This window comes from Scyliorhinus canicula, chromosome 4 (assembly GCF_902713615.1).
Source record: "Scyliorhinus canicula chromosome 4, sScyCan1.1, whole genome shotgun sequence".
Lineage (NCBI taxonomy): Eukaryota > Metazoa > Chordata > Chondrichthyes > Carcharhiniformes > Scyliorhinidae > Scyliorhinus > Scyliorhinus canicula.
Window position 1 is genome coordinate 146,826,328 of NC_052149.1, and position 22,759 is coordinate 146,849,086.

At 44.9% G+C, this 22,759-nt stretch overlaps 1 protein-coding gene across 3 annotated transcripts in view; it reads right to left on the minus strand.

Moving 5' to 3' along the window:
* LOC119965066 (dihydropyrimidinase-related protein 3-like) overlaps nucleotides 1-21,265 on the minus strand; it is a 241,227-nt gene extending 219,962 nt beyond the window's left edge. The window contains exon 1 of one of the 3 annotated variants that reach the window (XM_038795321.1): nucleotides 21,215-21,265. In XM_038795321.1, the coding sequence (XP_038651249.1) occupies nucleotides 21,215-21,250 (36 nt within the window). In that variant the 5' untranslated portion in view covers nucleotides 21,251-21,265. Of the gene's footprint in view, nucleotides 1-19,270; nucleotides 19,841-21,214 lie in introns of those variants that run through there. The other 2 variants (XM_038795319.1, XM_038795318.1) reach the window with 2 other exon arrangements.
* Nucleotides 21,266-22,759: the final 1,494 nt, after the last annotated feature.

A 22,759-nucleotide genomic window follows, 5' to 3' on the forward strand; every position in this document is an offset into this window, starting at 1 on the left:
AAAGATGTGTGAGTTAGGTGGGGTTATGGGATTACGGAGATAGGGCAGGGGAGTGGGCCTAGGTAGGGTGCTCTTTCAAAGGGTCGGTGCAGACTCGATGGGCTGAATGGCCTCCTTCTGCACCACAAGGATTCTATGGTTCCACGATAAAGGGGAAGGTCTTCATGAAATATCTGTCAAAAATGTAATGAGCATTTGCAAGCAAGTGCAAAATGTTTGCCAAAAACTTTTTTTTGAAGGCAGGGCCCCCTTTAAAGTTTAAAAACAATTCAAACTTGTCATTGTGCAGACTATTTGTTCACTGTCTGTGATTGCAATTTCCTAACCACAGTTATCAGCAAGGAATTTGCTTACCATTTCGCTTTCAGTAGTTCATTCTGAGGTCTGTTCTGGATTTCAGCATGCTGAAATTTCCCATAATAACTCCCTTTACTCTAACCTAGTCTGCCAATCAGCAGAGTAGTCCCAGTGATTAAACCAGGCACACCAACATTGGACAGTCAGGACTTGGAAGGTCTGCCAACTCTTAATGGAAGCTCCTGACCTGACTCATCAACATCAACATGCTGACAGGATTTAACATTAGGGCAATTAAGGGAAAGTGTCTTTTAACCACTGCAACCTCTTCTTTCTTTCTGTTTATAATTGGCCGAATAGCACCGTATCTATGATGCATTTCTGCATGATAGTGTGGGGAATGTTGAAATTGCTACCTCGATGTCCTCCTTGTTTTCTTTCTACCATCCTGGTCATTGCATGATACAATATTATTGAAATTTTTAACAACTGGTGCACAGCAGACACAGAGGTCAGGAGAATCTCAAATGTGCATAATTAGAAAGAGTGATTGGCATGGCTTGCTTCAAGAAGGGAAAATACAAGAAAGGGACATTAATTTCAAATACGATCTCAAGCAGCTGACTGGGAAGAAGAATGCGCACTGGTGTACTTTTTCAGAGGATCTCAAGCTCTTTTCACTTAAATAGAGAAGCCACAAATATTCATGAGAAGGGTCTATATAAGGAATGTGAGGATATAAGAAATAGGTAGGCCATACAGATCGTCAAACCTGCTCCGCCATTCTGTAAGATCATGGATGATCTTCTACACCAACTTCCTTTCCAGCCCGATCCACCTATCCCACGAATTGCTGAGCATTCAAAATCCATCAATCTGTCATACTTGAATGTATTCATCGATTGTGCATCCACGGTTCTCTGAGGTAGAAAATTCCAAGGTTTACAGCCCTCTTTGTTCCATATCTCAGCCCCCTTTTATGACTCCTAATTCTACATTCCGCAGCTTCTCACCATCCTTGCCCTGCTGATCTCACATTCTCCGAAATTTCAAAGAGTGTAGGCCCATTCAACTCAATCTCCCCTCGATAGACAGGTGTCTCATCCCTGCAAGAAATCTAGTGAAACTTTGTTACCTCTAAGACAAGTGCATCATTCCTTAGTTTTTTTAAAAAAAGCTAAATTGTACACAATACTCGCGGTGTAGCCTACTCAAAGCCACCATTTTCAGAAAGACTTCCTTATTTGTATAATCCACCTCCTACAGTGAAGACTAACATGAGATTATTTGCCTTGCTAATTACTTGTCGCTGCAGATTAATGCTGTGATTTGTGTACAAGAGCAAATCCCTCTGCATATGAATATTCACTAGTTTCTCAACTTATAAAAAGTATTATCAGCGGGACTCTCCGTTCCTGAGATGCCAGGGCAGGATTCATGCACGTCCACAACAGGAGAGCTAGCGCCACACTTGGACCAATTCAGCAACCATGTAGGGGCTAGCACTGGCACCATGTGGAACACAATCGGATCCAATGAGAAATGGTGCGGGATTCGCCAGATCTATGACTGACACTCGGGAGGCTGACAAGCTACTGCCGCATATACACACTTCACTACCCACACACACAAGATGGCATTGCTGGCGCTGGAGCACGCCCATCCGACTGATGGGTCAGCTGGGGCCAGAGGGCACCTCGGGGGTTGCGCTGGGGAGCAACCTTATGATCTGTGGCTTTAAGTTCACAGTGGGCAGTCAGTTCTCCACCCAATCGTATTTCCCGGTTCCGGCGTGGGGCAATGGATAATCCCGCCCAGCATGTTTCCATGCTTCATACCAAGGTGACTAATTTTGTTTTTTATTCCTTTACGGGATATGGGCTTTGCTAGCTAGGCCAGGATTTATTGCCCAGCCCTAGTTGCCCTTGATAAGGTGGCGGTGAGCTGCCTGCTTGAGCCGTTGCAGCCCCTGAAGTGTAGGTACCCCACAGTGCTGTTGGGAGAGAGTGCTAGAATTTTGACCCAGCAACAATGAAGGAAGGGCAATATATTTCCAAGTCAGAAATGTGAGTGACTTGGAGGGAAAACAGCAGGTGGTGGTGTTGTCCTCATTGTAGTCCATCCGCCACTTTCGTGCCCAATCAATTCACGGGTGTATAATCCTTTGCAGTCACTTTACATCCTCCTCACAGCTTACCTTCCCACACAATATCAGCAAAGTTTAATTTATCGCACTCATCGAATCATTGATATAGATAGTAAATAGCTGAGACTGAAACAATGATCCAAGTGGCACTTCCCTACCTGCACCTTGTATCCCTGCTTTATTTCTACTCTCTGTTTTCTTTTTTTTTCTTTTTATAAATTTAGAGTACCCAATTATTTTTTTTCCAATTAAGGGCCAATTTAGTGTGGCCAATCCACCTAACCTGCACATCTTTGGGTTGTGGGTGTGAAACCCACATAGACATGGGGAGAATGTGCAAACTCCACACCGACAGTGACCCAGGACCGGGATTTGAACCCGTGTCCTCAACGCCGCAGTCCCACTGCTATCCACTGCGCCACATACTGCCCTTATTCTCTGTATTCTGTTGGTTAACTGATCTTCAACCCATGCTGATATGTTACCCGGACCTCATAATCCAATCCCAATGTAAGCGGCAGGATACATCATCCCAGGAAATCTGTCACATGCCTTGAACAAGTTTGACAGTCAGAGGAAGGCGACAATGGCCGGCACCCACATGACCAGGACATCAACCATGTTAGTGGAGAGGAAATGTATTTAAACATTAATGAAACAGCCTTCCTTGATGTTTTGCTGGCTAAACACATAGCCTGGTGTTCTGTTAAACCATAAGTGCTTAGGTTGTAGATCAGAGAGCCTACATTAACCAGCGTCACTACAACTGAACTGGGAAAGGGAGTGAAATCCAAAAAGGAATTGCCTGTATTCCCAATTCTGATTCTTACATCATGCCCACTTCTCTCATCCTCCAACCTCCCCCACCACTATCACCCGACTTAATACTGTGCCTTTGATCATGCTGAATGAAGGAAGTATGAAGCCTGGCTTTCATGTTGTCACTAGTTGAATAGCTTGTCCACATACCCTGTTTGGACTCACCAATGAAGAATGGCTTAATGGGCAAGGTAATATTTGACTGCCCACCTATACTGAATCTAGGATTACAAGATTGTGGGGCACGAGAAGGCAACAGAAGCTGATTAATGTGGAGGAAACACTGGTACAGGATTGACAGGACAATTGGCCCATTTTAGCTTTTTACGTCTTTCCAAATATTTTTGCTTTAAAATTGTTTTGGTCCTCATATTTCTGATCGTGGGTGTCCCAACTCACCAAAGGCTTTGAAAGGGGTTGTCTTTGCCTCGATTACTGGGAACAATTTTCACAATACACCGGGGAACAACTCAGTTAGGTAATAGTTATCGAGGTATTATTTTATACCACAGGATTTCAATTCAGTTTCTTGAACTAATTGGCCCTTGTTATAGGACTTGTTTAAAGTGTCAAAATGAAGTCAGTTCATTGCATAAGCGATAAATAAATGAATAATATAAGAGGGATGTAATAGTGTCAAGCTTACTGTAAAATTAATGTTGAAACGTCTTGATGGAAAACAACATTAAACGACTCAATCACTAATCTAATCTCTTACACTGGGTTTACGATCTACATGAGATTTAAAGTATCCTTAATTAGTCTGCTTTTTATCTCTCAAGAATCTAAGAGAATACCATTTTCTCAAAAAATGTAGCTATATTTCCAAGGGAAAACTCCACAGCCAATTGCCAATGATCAGCAGTCCCATCAAGAGAGTTTCCCAGGAAATGAGAAGGGTATAGAATTCAGATGCTTTGATAATTTGACAATTTAACAAAAAAGCTATCACTGATAAACAAAAAGAACCAACCAATAGCCAGTCTGCATTTGGAAATCGTGAATCAGACAGTTCCTTGAAAATTTGTTGTTGGGGACAACACCGTTTTCTAACCTTGCAGCAAAATACGAGATACTACTATTCTAGTCGACTTCTTTTCAGGGTTGACAACCCTCCATGATTAGTTCAGAGACTTCAGGAATTGAACACTGATTTTCAAACCTTTGGTGAGATCACACTGGGCGTACTGTGCGCAATTTTGGGGAGAGACTTGCTTTGGAGGCAGAATATCAAAGATTCACTAAATTGGTTCCTGGGAGGGGTAGGTTGTGCTTCGAAGAGAGAGTGAGTAAATTGTGTCTTAGAAGAATGAGAGGTAATCTCATTGCAGCATTCAAAATTCGGAAAGGGCTTGACAAGGTAGACTCTGAGAGGTTGTTCGCTGTGACCAGGGAATCCATAATGTGGGGGGGGGGGGGGGGGGGGGGGGGTGGCACAGTCTCAGGATAAGGAGCTGATATGCTACAGCCCAGTAATTCAGAAGACCTGGACTAATAATTTAGTTTAAAGTTTAAATCCCACCATGGCAGCATGAACATTTGACTTCAATTTTTAAAAAGCTATTATCAATAAAAGTTACCACCATACTGTCAGATGTTGCAAAGCTCCAACTTGTTCAAAGATGTTCGTTGGGAAGGAAACTGGTTATCCTTAACTGGGAGGCCTGTAAGTGACTCCAGTGCCACACTAACATGGTTGACTGTTAACTGTCCCAGGAAATCATTCAGTTGTATCAAGCCACCCAGGACAACAATGGATAGGAGATAACTACCTGTACAAATAAATGTGCTTGCCAACAACACCAAAATCCCAAGGTCAAACCTTTCAAAATGACAAGATTGGTAGGAAAATTAGAATTGACACTGGGATAGATTGCTACTCACAGCCTGGAACTGAGGGACATTGATATGGAAATAGCCATAATCCACCCATTTAATTTTAGTGATCTCCTTTCACATCAGCATTTGTTTCAAGTTAACAAAGTCAATATGTAACCTTTTATCACTCATTTTTCATAGAATGTACATTATCACACAATGAATGAGTCTTTGAGACATTAGGAATTGAACATTAATTTTCAGGCCTTTGGTGAGATCACTGTGCGCAATTTTGGTCAATGAGTCATCTAGCTTCAATGTACAGAATCTCATAGTAAAGAATCTAACTTAATTTTTTGGGCAAATAGAATGTTATGCCCATCACCTATGCAAGAGCTAGTGTTTCAGCAGCTAAAGTACTTTTAACAATGCTTTTTTTACATTCTTAGCCTTTTAGGCAAAAGGGCAGCATTATCCATTATACCCCATAAGAAATATTATGAATCCAGCTGTGCTATACAGTAAAGCATCACAAAAAATGACTATCCTTATTTATTTTGGTCTCATAAGATGTCAGAGCAGACGTTGGCCTTTTGGCTCATCGAGTCTGCTCCACAATTCAGAAGGCCTTTGACAGGGTTGAGTGGGGGTACTTGTGGGAGGTGTTGGAGAGGTTCGGGTTTGGGGTGGGGTTTATTAAATAGCTGAGGTTGCTGTATGAGGCCCCGATGGCGAGTGTAGCGACAAATAGGAGGAGGTCCGAGTACTTCAGGCTCCACCTTGGGACAAGGCAGGGGTGCCCCCTGTCCCCCTTGCTGTTTGCGTTGGCAATTGAGCCTCTTGCCATGGCTCTCAGGGAGTCGAGGAGGTGGAGGGGTTTGGTGCGAGGTGGGGAGGAGCACCGAGTGTCGCTGTATGCGGACGACTTGCTGTTGTATGTAGCAGACCCGGTGGGGGGAATGCCGGAGGTGATGGAGATTCTTGCTGAGTTTGGGAGTTTCTCGGGATATAAATTGAACCTGGGCAAGAGTGAGCTGTTTGTCGTACACCCGGGAGATCAGGAGGAGGGGATTGGTAGGCTCCCACTAAAGAGGGCAGTGAGGAGTTTTAGGTACCTGGGGGTTCAGGTGGCTAGGAGCTGGGGGACTCTGCACAAACTCAATTTTACTAGGTTGGTGGATCAGATGGAGGAGGAATTTAAAAGGTGGGACATGCTGCCGCTGTCGTTGGCGGGTAGAGTACAGTCCGTTAAAATGACGGTGCTCCCGAGGTTTTTGTTTTTGTTTCAGTGCCTCCCCATTTTCATTCCGAGGGCCTTTTTTAGGAGGGTGAACAGCAGCATTCTGGGATTTGTTTGGTCGCACGGGACCCCGAGGGTAAGGAGGATCTTTTTTGAGCGGGGCAGGGATAGAGGGGGGCTGGCGCTGCCCAACCTCTCGGGGTACTATTGGGCTGCTAATGTCTCTATTGTACGTAAGTGGGTATGGATGGGGAGGGGGCAGCATGGAAACGGATGGAGATGGCGTCCTGTGGAGACACGAGCCTGAAGGCACTGGTAACGGCGCCGCTGCCGCTCCCTCCAACGAGGTACACTACGAGCCCGGTGTTGGCAGCTACCCTCAAAATTTGGGGACAGTGGAGGCGACACAGGGGGTAAATGGGGGGCTCGGTGGATGCCCCGCTGCGGGGGAACCACCGGTTTGTCCCAGGGAACATGGACGGTGGGTTCCTGGGGTGACACAGGGCGGGCATTAGGAAGTTGGGAGACCTGTTTATTGACGGGAGATTCGCGAGCCTTGGTGAACTGGAGGAGAAGTTTGAGCTCCCCCCAGGGAATATGTTCAGGTACCTTCAGGTCAAGGCGTTTGCTAGGCGACAGGTGGAGGGGTTCCCTTTGCTGCCCCCGTGAGGGGTAAGGGATAGGGTGCTTTTGGGGGTGTGGGTCGGGGATAGGAAGGTGTCTGACATCTACCAGGCAATGCAGGAGGTGGGGGAGGTGGCGGTAGAGGAGCTGAAGGCTAAGTGGGAGGTGGAGCTGGGGGAGCAGATTGAGGAGGGGACATGGGCGGATGCCCTGGAGAGGGTGAACTCCTCCTCTTCATGTGCGAGGCTTAGCCTCATCCAGTTCAAGGTGCTGCACCGGGCCCACATGTCCGGATCTAGGATGAGTAGGTTCTTTGGGGGCGAATGACAGGTGCGTCAGGTGTTTGGGGAGTCCAGCGAACCATGCCCATATGTTCTGGGCATGCCCGGCACTGGAGGAGTTCTGGAAGGGGGTGGCGAGGACAGTGTCGAGGGTGGTGGGATCCAGGGTCAAGCCAGGCTGGGGACTCGCGATATTTGGGGTTGGGGTGGAGCCGGGAGTGCAGGAGGCGAAAGGAGGCCGATATTTTGGCCTTTGCGTCCCTAGTAGCCCGGCGGAGGATCTTGCTGCAGCGGAAAGATGCGAGACCTCCGAGCATGGAGACCTGGATTAATGACATGGCAGGATTCATTCAGCTGGAGAGGGTCAAATTCGCCCTGAGGGGGGCGGTACAAGGGTTCTTTAGGAGGTGGCAACCTTTCCTCGACTTTCTGGCTCAACGATAAGGTACTAGGTCCGCAGCAGCAGCAACCCGGGGGGGAGGGGGGGAAAGGTGGGTGGGGTTTAGGGGGATAGTGTTTAAGTTAATTTGCTTATTGTTAATTTATTTTGTTGTTTATTGGGTTTGGGGGGCTGGGGGGGGTTTGTTATATGCGTTGTTACGGGTGCCGGGGGGAGTTTATTATTATTATTGTTATTGTTCTTATTGTTCTGTTGATATAAATTTTTCAAAAAATTCCAACAAAAATTATTTAAAAAAAAAAAGAGTCTGCTCCACAATTCAATAAGATCATGGTTGATCTGTTATAATCCTCAACTCTACTTTCCAGCCTTATCCCCATAACCCTTGATTAGCTTGCCAATTAAAAATCTATCTATCTCATAAGACATCACCTCAGGATGGGAAATTAATTACACATTTCTGAAGATTTCATTTTTGAAATATTTTATTTGTCCTTAAAACATGCTCAACTTTAGAGTGTTTCATCATACTACTTAACTCCAAGATGTCAAAACTAGCATCTGATCGAGTGCCCAACAAGTTCAACTAGCCAATCAAGCTTCATAGTTGCTCTGTTGCTTCTTCAAATGTAACATTATCATTTTGTGAAGACCTAGTATGTTTAACTGCAATGGGAGTAACACCCTCTAAAACATTGTTGATTTATTCCATAAATACTAGGCGGGATTCTCTGTATTCTTGGGGGTCAGCATCGGTTTGACGCAGGTCCACCATGCCCACCCCCTCTGAAATGGCGTCATCGTGATGCGCGCCACCCTCAGTCGCAATGCTGTTGCCGCTTCATCGGCCGGCCTACCCGAGATGCTCCATCCCTGATGGGCCGAGTTCCCGACGGCACGGGACACGTGTGGTCCCAGTGTTCATGAACCCTGCGTGCCGGCTGCGGACTGTGACCAGTGACTTGGCCGGGATCCGTGCCACTGGCTGGGGGACTGGTGGAGGGTGGACAGGAGGTGGCCACGAGGTGGGATGTGGGGTCGGGGATGGCGGATTGGGTCCCCGCATGGCCAACGCCATGTTGCATGGCGCGACCTTTGCAGGTCGTCAGCCGTGCGCAGCCTGGGACCCGGCCAATCTCCAGCCATTTTTGGTGCAGGAGGTGGGAGTTTCACTCGGCGGCGGTGCTAGCCCCTCATCGGTGCCAGAGAAGGTGAGGGTTGCCCGCCGAATTTTCGGACATAAAAGACTACACATGTCTGTTGGCACTGGCACTCAGCCGCTGAAACGGAAAATCCAGCCCACTGTGTTTAATATCTAAATCAATTTATTTTAAAGCCGCAAAAACACAAAACCAAATTTTAAATTCTCCTCTAAACATATTAATAACATATTTCTAAAATCCTGCAATATCCCCCAAAAGGATTCATTCAAATGCATCACATACCAATAAAACATGTCAGCATTTCCTTTTAGATGAACACAATCTATTTTCAGCAAAACAGATCTCACTGAAAAATACTACACCCTGGAAATTTCATTCAGGCCTGTTAAGAGCTCATATTTGGCAGAGGGTTCGCTTTGGGAAATATCACTTTTCTTTTAAATTTAGAGTACCCGATTAATTTTTCCAATTAAGGTGCAATTTAGCGAGGCCAATCCACCTACCCTGCACATCTTTGGGCCGTGGGGGCGAAACGCACACAAACACAGGGGGAATGTGGAAACTCCACACGGACAGTGACCCAGAGCCTGGATCGAACCTGGGACCTAAGGAACCTGGGACCTGGGAAGTAAGGGGAAAAGCGCAAGGCAGAGAAGACATAGTCAAAAATCTAAAAGGGCGACAGTACAAGGTACAGTGACTGAGGGGAGCTCAGTGAATTGGCCCAGTAATAACAAAAGGAATAAAACTGAAGATGTTAAGATTCAAAACAGTGGTAAAAAAACCAACATAAGTGTACTTTACCTGAATGCTCGTAGTATTCGGAATAAAGTAAATGAGTTGATGGCACAAATCATCGTAAATGACTATGATTTAGTGGCCATTACTGAAACATGGTTAAAGGATGGTCACGACTGGGAGTTAAATATCCGAGGGTATCAAACTATTCGGAAGGACAGAGTGGATGGTAAGGGAGGTGGTGTTGCTCTGTTATTTAAGGATGACATCCGGGCAATAGTAAGGGATGACATCGGTGCTATGGAGGATAAGGTTGAATCCATTTGGGTGGAAATCAGGAATAGTAAGGCGAATAGTCACTGATAGGAGTAGTCTATCGGCCACCAAATAGTAACGATATGGTGGGGCAGGCAATAAACAAAGAAATAACTGATGCATGTAGAAATGGTACAGCAGTTATCATGGGGGATTTTAATCTATATGTCGATTGGTTTAACCAGGTTGGTCAACCTGCACATCTTTGGATTGTGGGAGGAAACTTGAGCATCACGAGGAAACTCACGCAGACACAGGGAGAACATGCAAGCTCCACACAGACAGTCACCCGAGTGACTGGAATTGGAATCAAACCCGGGTCCCTGGCACTGTGAAGCAGCAATGCTAACAACTTGTGCCACAAGTGCCGTAGAGAGAGTGTGACCTTGTCTGGGATAACACGTTTCAAATAAATCACTAAACTAACACCCCAACCTGCCTTATTCAAGCAGACATAGAAGATTCCATTACATTTTTCAAAGAGAACCAGGTTGGATCTCCCCAGTACCCTGACAAACTTCATTCTCTTAACCACCACCTTCACAAGAGATTAACTGGTCATTCACCTCATTGCCTTTGGTGGAAGCTTGTTGTATATATTTTTAGCTACGGTTGCAACCCACAAATGGAACTGCACACAAAGCAGAACTCCTTCTCATTTTCAAATACCAGTTTCTTTTCTTTATTTATTTTTTCATGGGATATGGAAATTACTGTCAAGGTCAGCATTTGTTGCCTATCCCTAAATTGCCCTTCAACTGAATGGCTCACTAGGCCATTTCAGAGGACAGTTAAGAGTCAATCACATTAGATCTGGTGTCAAATGTAGACCAAACCAGGTAACAATGGCAGGTTTCCTTCCCTGAAAGACATTGGCCAACTAGCTTGTTTTATTTTTCCGACAATGGATGATCACCCAGAAGGCTAGCTTACAATTCCAGATTTTTGATAGAATTAAAATTCTACCAGCTGCCAAGCGGAGGATTTGAACTCATGTCCCCAGAGCATTAGCCAGGGTCTCTGGATTACTCATCCAATGACATTACCACTAACCCAGCATCGCCCTCTTGAAAACTTGACTGAGTAATTCAGTCATTCAGGAAGGTTTGCTTTATTTTTGACCTGTGCATGATTACATTAGGGTAGAATTTCTACACAGGGTCTCTGAATGGCCTACACCAAAATCATTAGCAAATTCTAGGGTTTCCATGGATCTTCCACCACAGATAGGGCAGATGATCAATCAAGAAAAGCCAGCACGGACACGGAAGTGAATGTCAGTTGGTTTTATTGGTTTGTCAATTCCCTCTCCTAGCTCCCTTGACTTGGTTTAAAATCATAGGAGTTCTTGGTGCATTTGGAGCATTGGCCTCCTTCCACCAAAACTTGTCCAAGTGGGTGGCACGGTGGCTCAGTGGTTAACATTGTTGCCTCACAGCGTCAGGGACCCGGGTTCAGTACTGGCCTTAGTTTACTGCCTCTGTGGAGTTTGCACTTTCTCCCCCTGTCTGTGTGGGTTTCCTCCAGGTGCTCCCATTTCCTCCCACAGTCCAAAGATGTGCAGTTTAGGTGGAGATATGGGGATAGGAGTGGACCTAGGTAGGGCACTCTGTCAGAGGGTCAGTGCAAGCACAATGGGCCAAATGGCCTCCTTCTGCACTGTAGGAATTATATAGTTCTATTTGATGGATACTGAATGGGTGACAGTGCATTACCACACCAGGTTATGATTCTCTATTTAGCAACAGCATGGGTCGCCTTTAATGGTAGAAGCTGGTAAACATGTAGTTGTAGTAAAACAATTAAAATAACAACAACATTTACATATATATATAAATATACACACACATCCACACAGACAAATATACACACCTACATATATATTTGCATATATGTATGTACATAATGGGGGTCGGTTAGTTCAGTTGGTTGGATGGCTGGTTCATAATGCGCAGTGCTGCCAACATGGGTTCAATTCCCCTACCAGTTGAGGTTATCTATGAAGGCCCCACCTTCTCAACCTTGCCCCTAGAATGTGGTGATCCTCAGGTTAAATGACCACCAGTCAGCTCACTCTCTCAATGGGGAGAACAGCCTATGGTACTATGGCGACTTTACTTTATATACATAAAAATGAGAGGTGAGCTTATTGACACATATAAGATCCTCAGGGCACCTGACCAGGCTGGATGCTGAAAAGATGTTTCCCCTTCTGGGAGAGATTAGAACTAGGGGACACCATGCTGTCTCCCATTTAAGATGAAGGAGATTGTTTTTTCTCTCATGAGTGTCATGGGTCTTTAGAATACTCTTCCCCAGAGAATGGTAGAGGCAGGGTCATTGAATACTTTTAAGGCAGATGTAGATAGATTCTTGAGTAACAAGGCAGTCAAAGGTAATCGTGGATTTGGTGTTGAGGCCGTGATCAGGTCAACGATGATCCTATTGAAAGGCAGGGCAGGCTTGAGATTCAAATGGCCAATTCCAGACCCAAATTCATATGTTTGGATATATATACACCTATACATAAATATAGATATATATCAAAGCCAAATAAGGTTATATTAATTTAGGCGTCCAAAAGCATAGCCAAAGAGGTTAGATTTCAGAAGGAGGGAAATGAGGTACAGAGACAGAGAGGAGTAGGAAGAGAATTTGAGAACTTAGTGCCTGGCTGGGCAACAAAAGGCAAGGCAAGCAATAGTTCAGCGACTGAAATTGGAGATGCTCAAAAGGTCAGGATTTGAATAAAGAGCTGACAGAATAAAGTAAAATCGGCAATGGTTTTACTCCATCAGAAAATGTAACCCATTTAAAATAAACAGTATTTTTGTTAATATAGAGGAAAGGTCATGCTCTTTTTCTAAACGTCATGCTGGACCCCATCCAAAGTGTTCAAAGGAATATCCCTCCTTAGTTGCATCCACAAGCACTGCATTGTGTCCTTTGTAAATTATGCTTTGCACTTACTTAGGAATAAATGTGCATCATTGTTTCGACAATTAGCACCAAGCTATGGTTACCAGTACTTAAATGAACTAAACTGGTGAGGGCATGATAGCAGCAGGGAAGGCACTGCAAGAATATTAATCTTCCTGCCTGCCTCCCTTCCTGCTCGCATCACCCTTTGCACCTGACAAAGACTACCCTTGGATCCATTAACAAAACCCTTTCTAACTTCCCACTTCCTCTCCCTTGGCCATCCACAACATCACTTTGGGCTGTTCACAGCTCTCATGTTATGTCCTTAAACGTGTATTTTCCGATCAAGCTATACCCGTGAAGAATTAGGCACTGCATCTTATAAATCATGGTTGATGTAGCTCTTTTGAACTTGTTTTTGCATTTATTTAGATTTTTATCTCTTCCAAGATACAATATGGCAACTAAGGGGGGGGAAGAGTTATTTGTGGTGATGCAAATAACATCACAAAGGTAGTGGTGCAGACGTGATAGACCAAATTGACTTTCCTGTGCAACACTTCTGCTTCTTTGTACATTAAGCCTAATATGAGTTCCCACTCCTTATGTTCCCTTGATAAATTGTCATGCCTACAGCACCAACAAGAACATTAATTTACATAAAACCTTTAATATACATGATGTGCCAAAGTACTTCAGGCAGATGTGCAATGCAGTGTCAGAACAGATACAAAGTACTGTTGGAATTAGGAGATGTAACCAAAGTTTTGGTTGACTGGCTGCCGAATGGTGGGAAAGTGATGGCCAGGAGAGATAAAACAAAAAGGTTGGAGCTCCTAAAGTTGCAGAGGAAGTGGGATGGTGTTGGCGGATTTCAAGATGGGGATGTTGTTTTTAAATTTAATGCACTTGGGGGGCAGGAACCAACACAGGTTAGTGAAAATATGGATAATAGATGTCTGGGAGATAGGATGCAGACTATTGAATTTTTTTGACAAATTGAAAGGTAGGAAATGGAAGATCAGCATGGAAGATATTGGAAAGATCAAATTTAGAGGTAACAAAAGCATGGATAAGGATTACAACAGAGAAGAAGTGTAATGGGGCAGAGATAGGCAATGCTGCAGAAGTTAAAAAATATGTATATAGATGAGGGTTTGAAACTCAGAACTAGGGAAAAAAGTATCCTTCACAATGTGATTCAATCTGAACTTTTGGCTGGGGGTAAGTACATAAGTAAGTTACAAAGTGGAAGGGTAAGCTAAAATAAAGGTCCAAAAATGACAGTTTTATGGAGCTTTTGGAGATTGCTGACTTGCATGGTTTCAGACTGGGCTCAGTGATCTTTCAGCATGTATTTTCCGATTCCATGTTGAGTTGATTTAGAGATGTTGACATGATTTCTGGCTTTTCTTTTGGGGTTAGCAGGAGCTGATTAAATTCTTAATATGTTGCCTGCTACAAATGGCTGGTCAGAAAACAAGCAGGGCACAAACTTGCAAGATGAATGGAGAGAGTGAGTGCCTATTCAGGATTCCTGTCCTTCTGCATCTGTCCTGAAAAATGGCAGTTTCTTATAAAACAAAGGTTAGTTTGCTCATCACATGATATCCTCTCACAAATTGTCCAGTTACCCAAATATAGCCATAGCAAGCTGATCCCGATCCATTGTTTAGACATGATTAGATCATGGCTGGTGGAGTTTCTTCAACAGCCAGGGTCCATTGTCTAAAATGATTGGACGGGATTCTCCGTAACGCCGCACCCGTTTTCTAGTGTGGCGTGCCCCTGCTGGCAGCGGAATCCTCTGTCCCAGCAGCCAGCCAATGGGGTTTCCCATTGTGGGCAGTTCCGTGCCAGCAGGAAATCCGCAGGCGTAAGTGCGCTGCTGGTTAAGTGGAGGATCCCGTCGACAGAGAATCGAGCCCCATGTGTCTAATGACTTAGTCCACACCCAGTTGAATACACAAGTGATGTGTGGATGTTTTGTGAACGGGTTAGGAGATGGGTCATTCACACTCATCTAAGTTGACTGTCTCTAAATGGCTTCTTGTAGACAACTCGACTCTATTCTATTGCCTTTGGCATTTGTAAGGTATAGCGATGCAGATGTTCAGCCATTTTAGAAGCTGCTGTTTTAAGTCACTTAATATGCTGTTGTTTGGTCTTTTATTTGTTTGGTGGTCTCAGCCCATTCAATAAACGTAATTTTAAACACAGAACATGGGTTTTATAATAGTGTTAAAGGTTAAAATGAGCATAGTTTAGCAAATCAACAGCAGAGGAGTTGCAAAAAATACATATGCAGTGGACAGTGAATTGGAAATTAGTAAATTAATTAGAGCAAGTATTGAGCGAAAAGAATTTTCCAAAGGCATATGCTGAGGGAGGTGAAGTTGGCAGTTAGACTCAGAATCACATATTTAAGAAAACCTGGTTAAGAATTATATTCTCATCCATCACTAGATGCAGCTGGACCATGGGTAACATTCCGCAGATAGTTCATCAGGTGGTCCAGCTACCCTCTTCTGCAAGATTAACCTTGAAGTAAAGACATTGCGAACTCTTGCCAATGATGGGCAGCATTTTCCAAACCTTTCCTCCAATGCCCCTGTCCTTACATTTAACACCATCATTTCAACAACTGATATTGTCTGCCTCAGTCTGTCCGTTCCCTCCTTACACAGACCTAGCGCAGTTGTCATCAAGCTCATCTTCTCCATCCTACGCATTCTGATTGAGCTCTTAGCCCCAAGATTACCTTTCCTTGGCCCAATATCCTCAACAATGTTACACCATTCCTCAAAATGTCTGCTTTCAACCATTCCGTCTTCTCCACCTTACTGTTTTTTCTCTAATCTCCCTTCCCTCTCTAAAGTCCACAAGAATGACACTGTTTCTTGGTACTACCCTCATCTTTCCCAATCTATGTTTGACTCTCTTCAGTCCACAGTATGAAGACTGCTCTGGTCAAATTGCCCAGTAACATACTTGATTAATACCACTCCTCAACCTGTTGTTACCGTTTTCTCTATTAGTTTGTTTCATCCACAGTGTCAACTGCGGCTTATATTGGAACATAGAAAGTAAGAGTAGAAGTAGGCAATTCAGCCCTTTGAGCCTGTTCTGCCATTCAATCAGATCATAGCTGATCTCTTTCTGGACTCAAAGCCCCCTTCCTACCCTTAGTTGATTAGACTCTCTCCTCTAAGATAGAAGTTGTGGATACAAGCCCCAGAAGAGACTTGAGTATAAGCTCCAGGATGCTACTGAAGGAGTGCAGCACTGTCAGATATGGAATCTTTCAGATGAGATGGTAGACTGAGTGCTCATCTGCTTTTTCAACTGGATATAAAAGACACTGTGACACCATTTCAGAGAAGAGATGGGGAGTTATACCGAGTGTTCTGGACAATATTTATCCCTCAATTAACATCCCAAGAAACAAAATCTGATCATTATTACATTGTTGTTGGGATTTTGCTGTATGCACATTGGTTAACACACTTCCCACATTTTTGCAACAGTAACGTCACTTCAAAAGTACTTCATGAACTGTAAAGTACTTTGGGATATGTGGAGGTCATGAACGATGCTACAGAAATACTAAGTCTTTCTTTTTCAAACGTTTCATCCATGGGCACCATACTCACTCACTTCTGTACTCACCCATTCTAACAACACAGTTACTGTAATAACTACTCCACCATTCCACCTTGCGTAAATGCCCAACACTTTCTTATCTTTCTCTTGCTTTCCTTATCAAAATTCTGTTCCTCACTGGCTTGTTTGTAGGCAATAGGTTGATTTATACTTGGACATTGACTCCCAGGTCTATCTCCATGCCACCATCTTTGGCTCTGCAATTATCACTGTCTCTGAGCACTTGTTGAACATCAAGTCCTGAAGAAGTCAAATTGCTTTAAGCAAAGAAGAAAACCATCCCTTTCAGCTGCCAGCAAAAAATTCTACACTTGCCTTGCTCCCCCAATTTCAGTCCCCTCCACAGGTAATTTTTTAAGCTGAATGTCATGGTTCACAGGTACAAGAGTTCTATTAATGCTTAAGCTGAACTTCAAACCTGAGATCCTACACAACACCAGCCTAACACTGCCTCGTCTGCAACTCGTTACCTCCAAGCTCCATTTTACAATGCTGTTCTCGCTAGCCCCCTGAGTTTCAACTGACACGAACTCCAACTCCTGCAATAAGTCCCAGTCCCCATCAGCCCTGTCCTCCCTATCACCCAATGCACTAAACTCCAAATTGCTCATTTACAAATCTCTCTATTGCCTTTCCTTTAACACTACCACATGTCAAGGTACATCATCTACTTCTCCAGATAGTCTCTGACACCTTTGCGTCCCTCTCCACCCAATGGTGGTGCCTTTTGCTCAATTCGACCCTGCACTCTGGAACACCTCTTGCCTGGTATCCCGCTTGCCTCTTCAGAACACTGGGATATTAGGCATAGGAATAGCCCATTCAGGCCATTCAATCCTACTCTGCCATTTAGTACCATTGGGGTGAACCTTAATAGCTGGTCTAAGGGCTCCTCCAAACCTCACTCTCTGACCCTGCACCCGGAGCTGCCTCTCCCTAACTCTTTTGCTATGTAGCGTCCATTTTCATCTTACTAAAGCACACTGGGGCACTTTCCCTATTGAAACCACTATATCAATTAAAGCTTTCATTTCATCACGTAAAACACAGCAGTAAAGTCGAAAAAATGTGTGTGTGTGTGTGTGTGGGGGGGGGGGGGGGGGGAGTGGTTACGACCAAAAGGCATAGAGATATCTAATTTACTTCGCAGGAATTCAGAGACAGGCGAGTCAAAATTCATACTGGCTGGATCAATAAAACAAGACGGATGACAATCGTTTAGGAAAGATTTGCCCATGAAAAGATTGTAAATCAGTCATTTCGCTAGTCTTATCCTGTGTAACTACAAGCTGGAATGGGTCACCTGTATACGGGACAGTCTGCACCATCTAAAATAGTGGACCTGTTGATGAAAAAATGTGAAGAATGTCCTTCCCCCACCTCCCCTCCCCTTCACCCGCCAACACATTGGAAACAGCAGTTGCCAGAATAAGAGGGTGGTCGTACAGTTCAAAGTGCGGTAGAATGTTTCTGACAGACCTTGGAGAATCTGGAAGCAATTTAAATCATACGCCCTGGGAGCGTTTAATCAGGACTTGTAAATGCAAGAGAGAGAGAAATAGTTGATTCTGCGCCGAGCAAATGCAGTATTCAAATGGGTAACCAAGAAAGGTTATTGTGCGTGGATCAAAACTGGTCCTTCTGGAGGCTCCAAGGGCAGGTCACACTCTGGGTTCCCAGCACTGGATGGCAGAGTGCGGCAGTCCCTTCTTTCCAGAGGTTCCCCCAGAGGAAGGACCGCATTTCACTACCGCAGTGCAATTCTCGTCTGCTGCCACACTGTGGCTCTACTTCCTTTGCCTATTCCCCACCGTCTCACCTGTCAGCGCCAACCCCCCTTCCTCCCTCCCTCCCTCCCTCCCACCACACACAACACACAGGAGCCGGGCGTAAAGAACCGCCTGCTGTCTGCAAAGAGCGTCGAACAACCTCTGCACCAGAGAACCTCGATTCAGCTTAGCAACACTAACGTGTGACACACACAGAAAAAAAACATAGCTTTGTGTGTGGCAAGAGGATCTCTGCAATTTGCAGCAAACAAGCAAAAAAACAAATTGCACTTAGTTTATTTTCTCTTTTTAAAAAGGACACATTTCTCCATTCTGCAGATAAAACGAAAACAACACGAACCAATGCAGTATTAACGAATGCAGAACTCACCAATCAGCAGCCTCAGAAACAACTAACCAATGCAGCATTGACCAACAACAATGAATACCGAACTAACCAGTGCAGGACCAAATCACTCATCCATTTTTGACGGGGATTGTTTATGTCTGAGGTTTTGTTTGTTTATTTTTTTTTTTAAATCTCCCTTCCCTTCATGTTTCTCCAGAAGACGTGTCTCTCAAAGCTGCTGGCCCTTCGCACAGACCATTAATGTGAGAGTCAGTGAAGTTTGGTGCACTCAAATGACTCCACAGTCGCTATCATTGGACAAGCAACACGCCTCCCTGATCCGGTTACTGAAGTCACCGGTCACAGCCTGGCTCGACTGAATAAAACGCCACCTGACAGGAGCATGCTATTAAACTAAACCAATATTCCACATGAAATAATCCACCAGTAACAATTTCACACACAAATAAAAACACACAAAAAAACAAATAAATAAACCTCCAGCTGCAATCATTGAACTTCACCAACAGCACAGGAAATGTTTCACACATTATTTTCTGTCCATTATGTCATTCTCAACAGTTTCATTTACCCAAATCCTGCAGATTGAATGTATTTTCTTAAATACAATAGAAAGTTGAACAAGTATTTCGCCTCCGCCTCCAGTTTGATTTGACTGTGTCAGATGTAAGCTGGTCAAAGCAGATAGAAAGAGGCTGATTTTACCTGCGGGTCATCCCGGTTCTGGAGCCTTTCTTTGCCGCCCGCAGTGGTGATCTGGACGCCGGGGTTCGAGGCTCTCTCCGCCGTGTCCGAGCTCTCGCTGGCCGTGTCGCCGGACCCCTCGGTGTCCCGGGACAAGTCTCCTCTGGCGCCGCCGCCGCTGCTGCTCCTGGAGCTCCGGGAACTCCTGCGGCCAACGCTCAGAGCATCGAAATCCAGGGTCTTGCTCTCGTACGCTCCCTCCACCGAGCAGAACATCCCTCCGTACTTCTGCCGGGGGACCTGGGCGGCCGTGCCAGGCCGGGCTAGATAGACTGGTAGGTCATCTTCCTTGTCCCGGGTCCTCTTGCCCTCGGCCATTGATCTGGGTGGGCTGGTGACAGTGTAGGTGTGGGGCTGTCTGGCTCTGGATGTAGATATTGGTGGGTGGGTGGGTGGTTGGATGGGGGGAGCCAGAAGCTGAGCCGCTGGTGACACACTGCTCCTAAAAAAAATCCCTTGACACGGAAGTGATAACGCGTGAGCACTGCACACTGAATGGATTTTATTTAAAGTGCAGTTACCCACCCCGCTTGCCTGGCCTTTCGGCAGGAGACAGTCCGCCTGTGAGCAATTCCAGGCGCCATCTCTTCAGATTGGGAGGCGGACAAGTCGCCACCGAGAGGCCAAAACTATTGTGACATTTGTAGGGGGCGAAAATAGTCCACACCTTAAAAAACAAATCAGAGCCAGACTTCAGCACAAGCGATTGCTAAAGTAGATTTAACACACACAGATACAATTCCATGTTTCACAGCATTCAATTCCAAGATTTACACCAATCATTCCTTCAAGAGGACTGGGGGATGGAGAGAGAGAAAAAAAAAACAAGAGTTTTCTTCATCCGCTCTCCCCGGTCACGTTGGAACAAGCTTTTACGATCCAATTTACTTGTAAATGAACTGCTGGTTCAGAAACACAATGCAGATCCTCCCCTATTTACCAGCCTGGTTTACAGTTGTAATCTCGGTTAATCGTGTTATGGGATCCTCAAGTATGTTAGCCCAAACTGGTTAAAAAAAATACACACACCATGAGAAACACAATATTGCATGATCAGCAACTGTGGCTATTACAGGGAGCTGGAGCAAGCAGAGAGGGTGGGGGGTGGGGGTAACGATTAAAAGTGGCCGAACACAAGCTGGACGGGTCGATTAGCCTCCTTTGTGTGCTGCAAGATTCTAAGGTATGATGTATAAAGGTTAAAGTTGGCAGAAGTTTGCAGAATGACTGAGACGACACGTTTGATATCTTGCACAGTTGGTGCTTGCGGCTGGGTGTGCAAGGTCTAGGGAGAATCATTTTGCTGCCTTCACTTCTCAACAAAAGTCCTTTGTTTTTGTTGCTGCTTCAACCATTATTCTCTCCTTCCCTCCCTCTATCCTTTACATTGCAAACTGCTCCGTGCCATTTTATCAGGCACCAACCCTGTTTAATGTATGATGTTCTGCAGGTTATTCGCCCCCAAGGTCGACCAGCCGGGCAGTTAAAGTCATCTACCAATCGTGATCTGTTAAGCCGACAGGTTAAATAACAACAAAAAAATACCCCTGGCCAGCCAGGCTGTCAGCTCATCCCAAAAGACAACATAATATGAACTGTACAAAATCCAAATCCCTCCGGAATGTGACTGGTATGGACAGGTTGGGTCGATTAATAATTCGCAAATTTAAGACTGCAAGAGTAACCCGGCCTCTTTCAACGTGGATTTCAAGAGGATCACGAATATTTTCGATATTTAAATAAAAGCGTCTATTTTTTTTGAACAAAATGTTTTAAATAATCAAAACCAACTCCCCACTTGACCAATTTATTTTTCATCACGCAAATTTAAAGGCTAAATAAATCCCTTGAGATCCAGACCAGACCTGCACCAATTGATTGGTTTCATTTTGAGAGGAACCTTACTTTTCTTTTTCTCACTGGCTCCCACTGGTTTCCCATGAGGGCATCGTTGTTCACCGCGCCTCAGGAAGAGACGCCAATTGCATTCCAAACGCGCGGCCTTTGCTGTTCCCTGGCCAGGTTTGTATCCTCCCCTTCGCCCTGTACACAAGATGCGGCGCTCCCAAAGGGAACTGTCCATTCAGCACCCTCATCGATCCGCCCGGACTCATCCAGCACGCCACCCCATCGCAGCCACTTAACCATCGAGTGGCCACGCCACCGCTCTCCCGCACTTATCCCAAGGCGAGGGATGTTCTCCCAATCCACAGGCTAGCCAGCTTTCCCCTCCTTCTGTTGCCACCTTTTTTGCAGTGGAGTAGACAACTAAAGCACTTAGCGTCGACGCCATCAATGTCTGGGTGTTTGGCAAAGTCACTCTGTTGCGAACTCATTTTGCCGAGGGCTTTGAGGTCCTTGACCGATGATAAGGTAAATCCCAATAGGAGCAGGGCAAGTTAATATTTCGGTTGCAATATTGCCCCTGGACCTTGTTTGGCTGTTTCGGAGGGTCAGTTAAAGGGTCAACCACATTGCCTTGGGGGTAGAGTCACATGTAATTCAGGCCGTGTAAGGGTAGCATATATTGTTTTTAAAAGAGAAGCCCAGTGGATAGCACTGCTGCCTCACAGTGCCAAGAACCCAAGTTCAATGCCAGCCTTGGGTGACTGTGTGGCATTTGCATTTTCTCTCTGAGTCTGCATGGGTTTCCTCTGGGTCCTCTGGTTTCCTTCCACAGTCCAAAGATGTACAGGTTAGGTGGGGTTACGGGGATTGGGAAGTGGGCTTAGGCAGGGTGCTCTTTCGGAGGGCTGTTACAGACTCGATGGGCTGAATGGCCTCCTTCTGCACTGTAGGAAGTCTATGAAATATCTCACATTACAACAGTGACTACACTTGAAGAGTACTACATTGACTCACGACGATCATTCAGATGTCCTTAACATACGATTGAGGAGCAGGAGACCACTGGGACTCTTGAACCTGTTCTGCCATTCAATAAAACCATGGCTGATCTTATTGTGGCCTTGACTTGATATTCCACCCTTTTCCAGCAACCTTTGACTTCCTTGTTAATCAAGATTCTATCTACCTTCACCTGAACATTTCAATGACCCTGCCTCTACCGCCCTCTGATGAAGAGAGTTTCAAAGATTCGCTGCTGTCTAAAAGAAATAAATCATTCTCATCTCTGTCACAAATGAGAGAGGCCTTTTTTTCAAACTGTGTCCCCCGGGTTCTGGCCTCTCCCACAAGAGAAAACATTCATTGATTACCCACCCTGCCAAGTCCCCTCATGATCTTACATCACATGTTTCCGTAAGATCACCTTTCATTCTTCTAAACTCCAATGAATACAGGCCCAACCTATCCAACTTTTCCTCATAAGATAACCCCCCCCCTCCCCCATCCCAGATATCAGTTGAGTAAACCTTCTCTGAATTGTTCTTAACTCTGAGGTCATTACGTAGATACAAGTCTTTCTTTTAATGAGAGGATTGTAATATT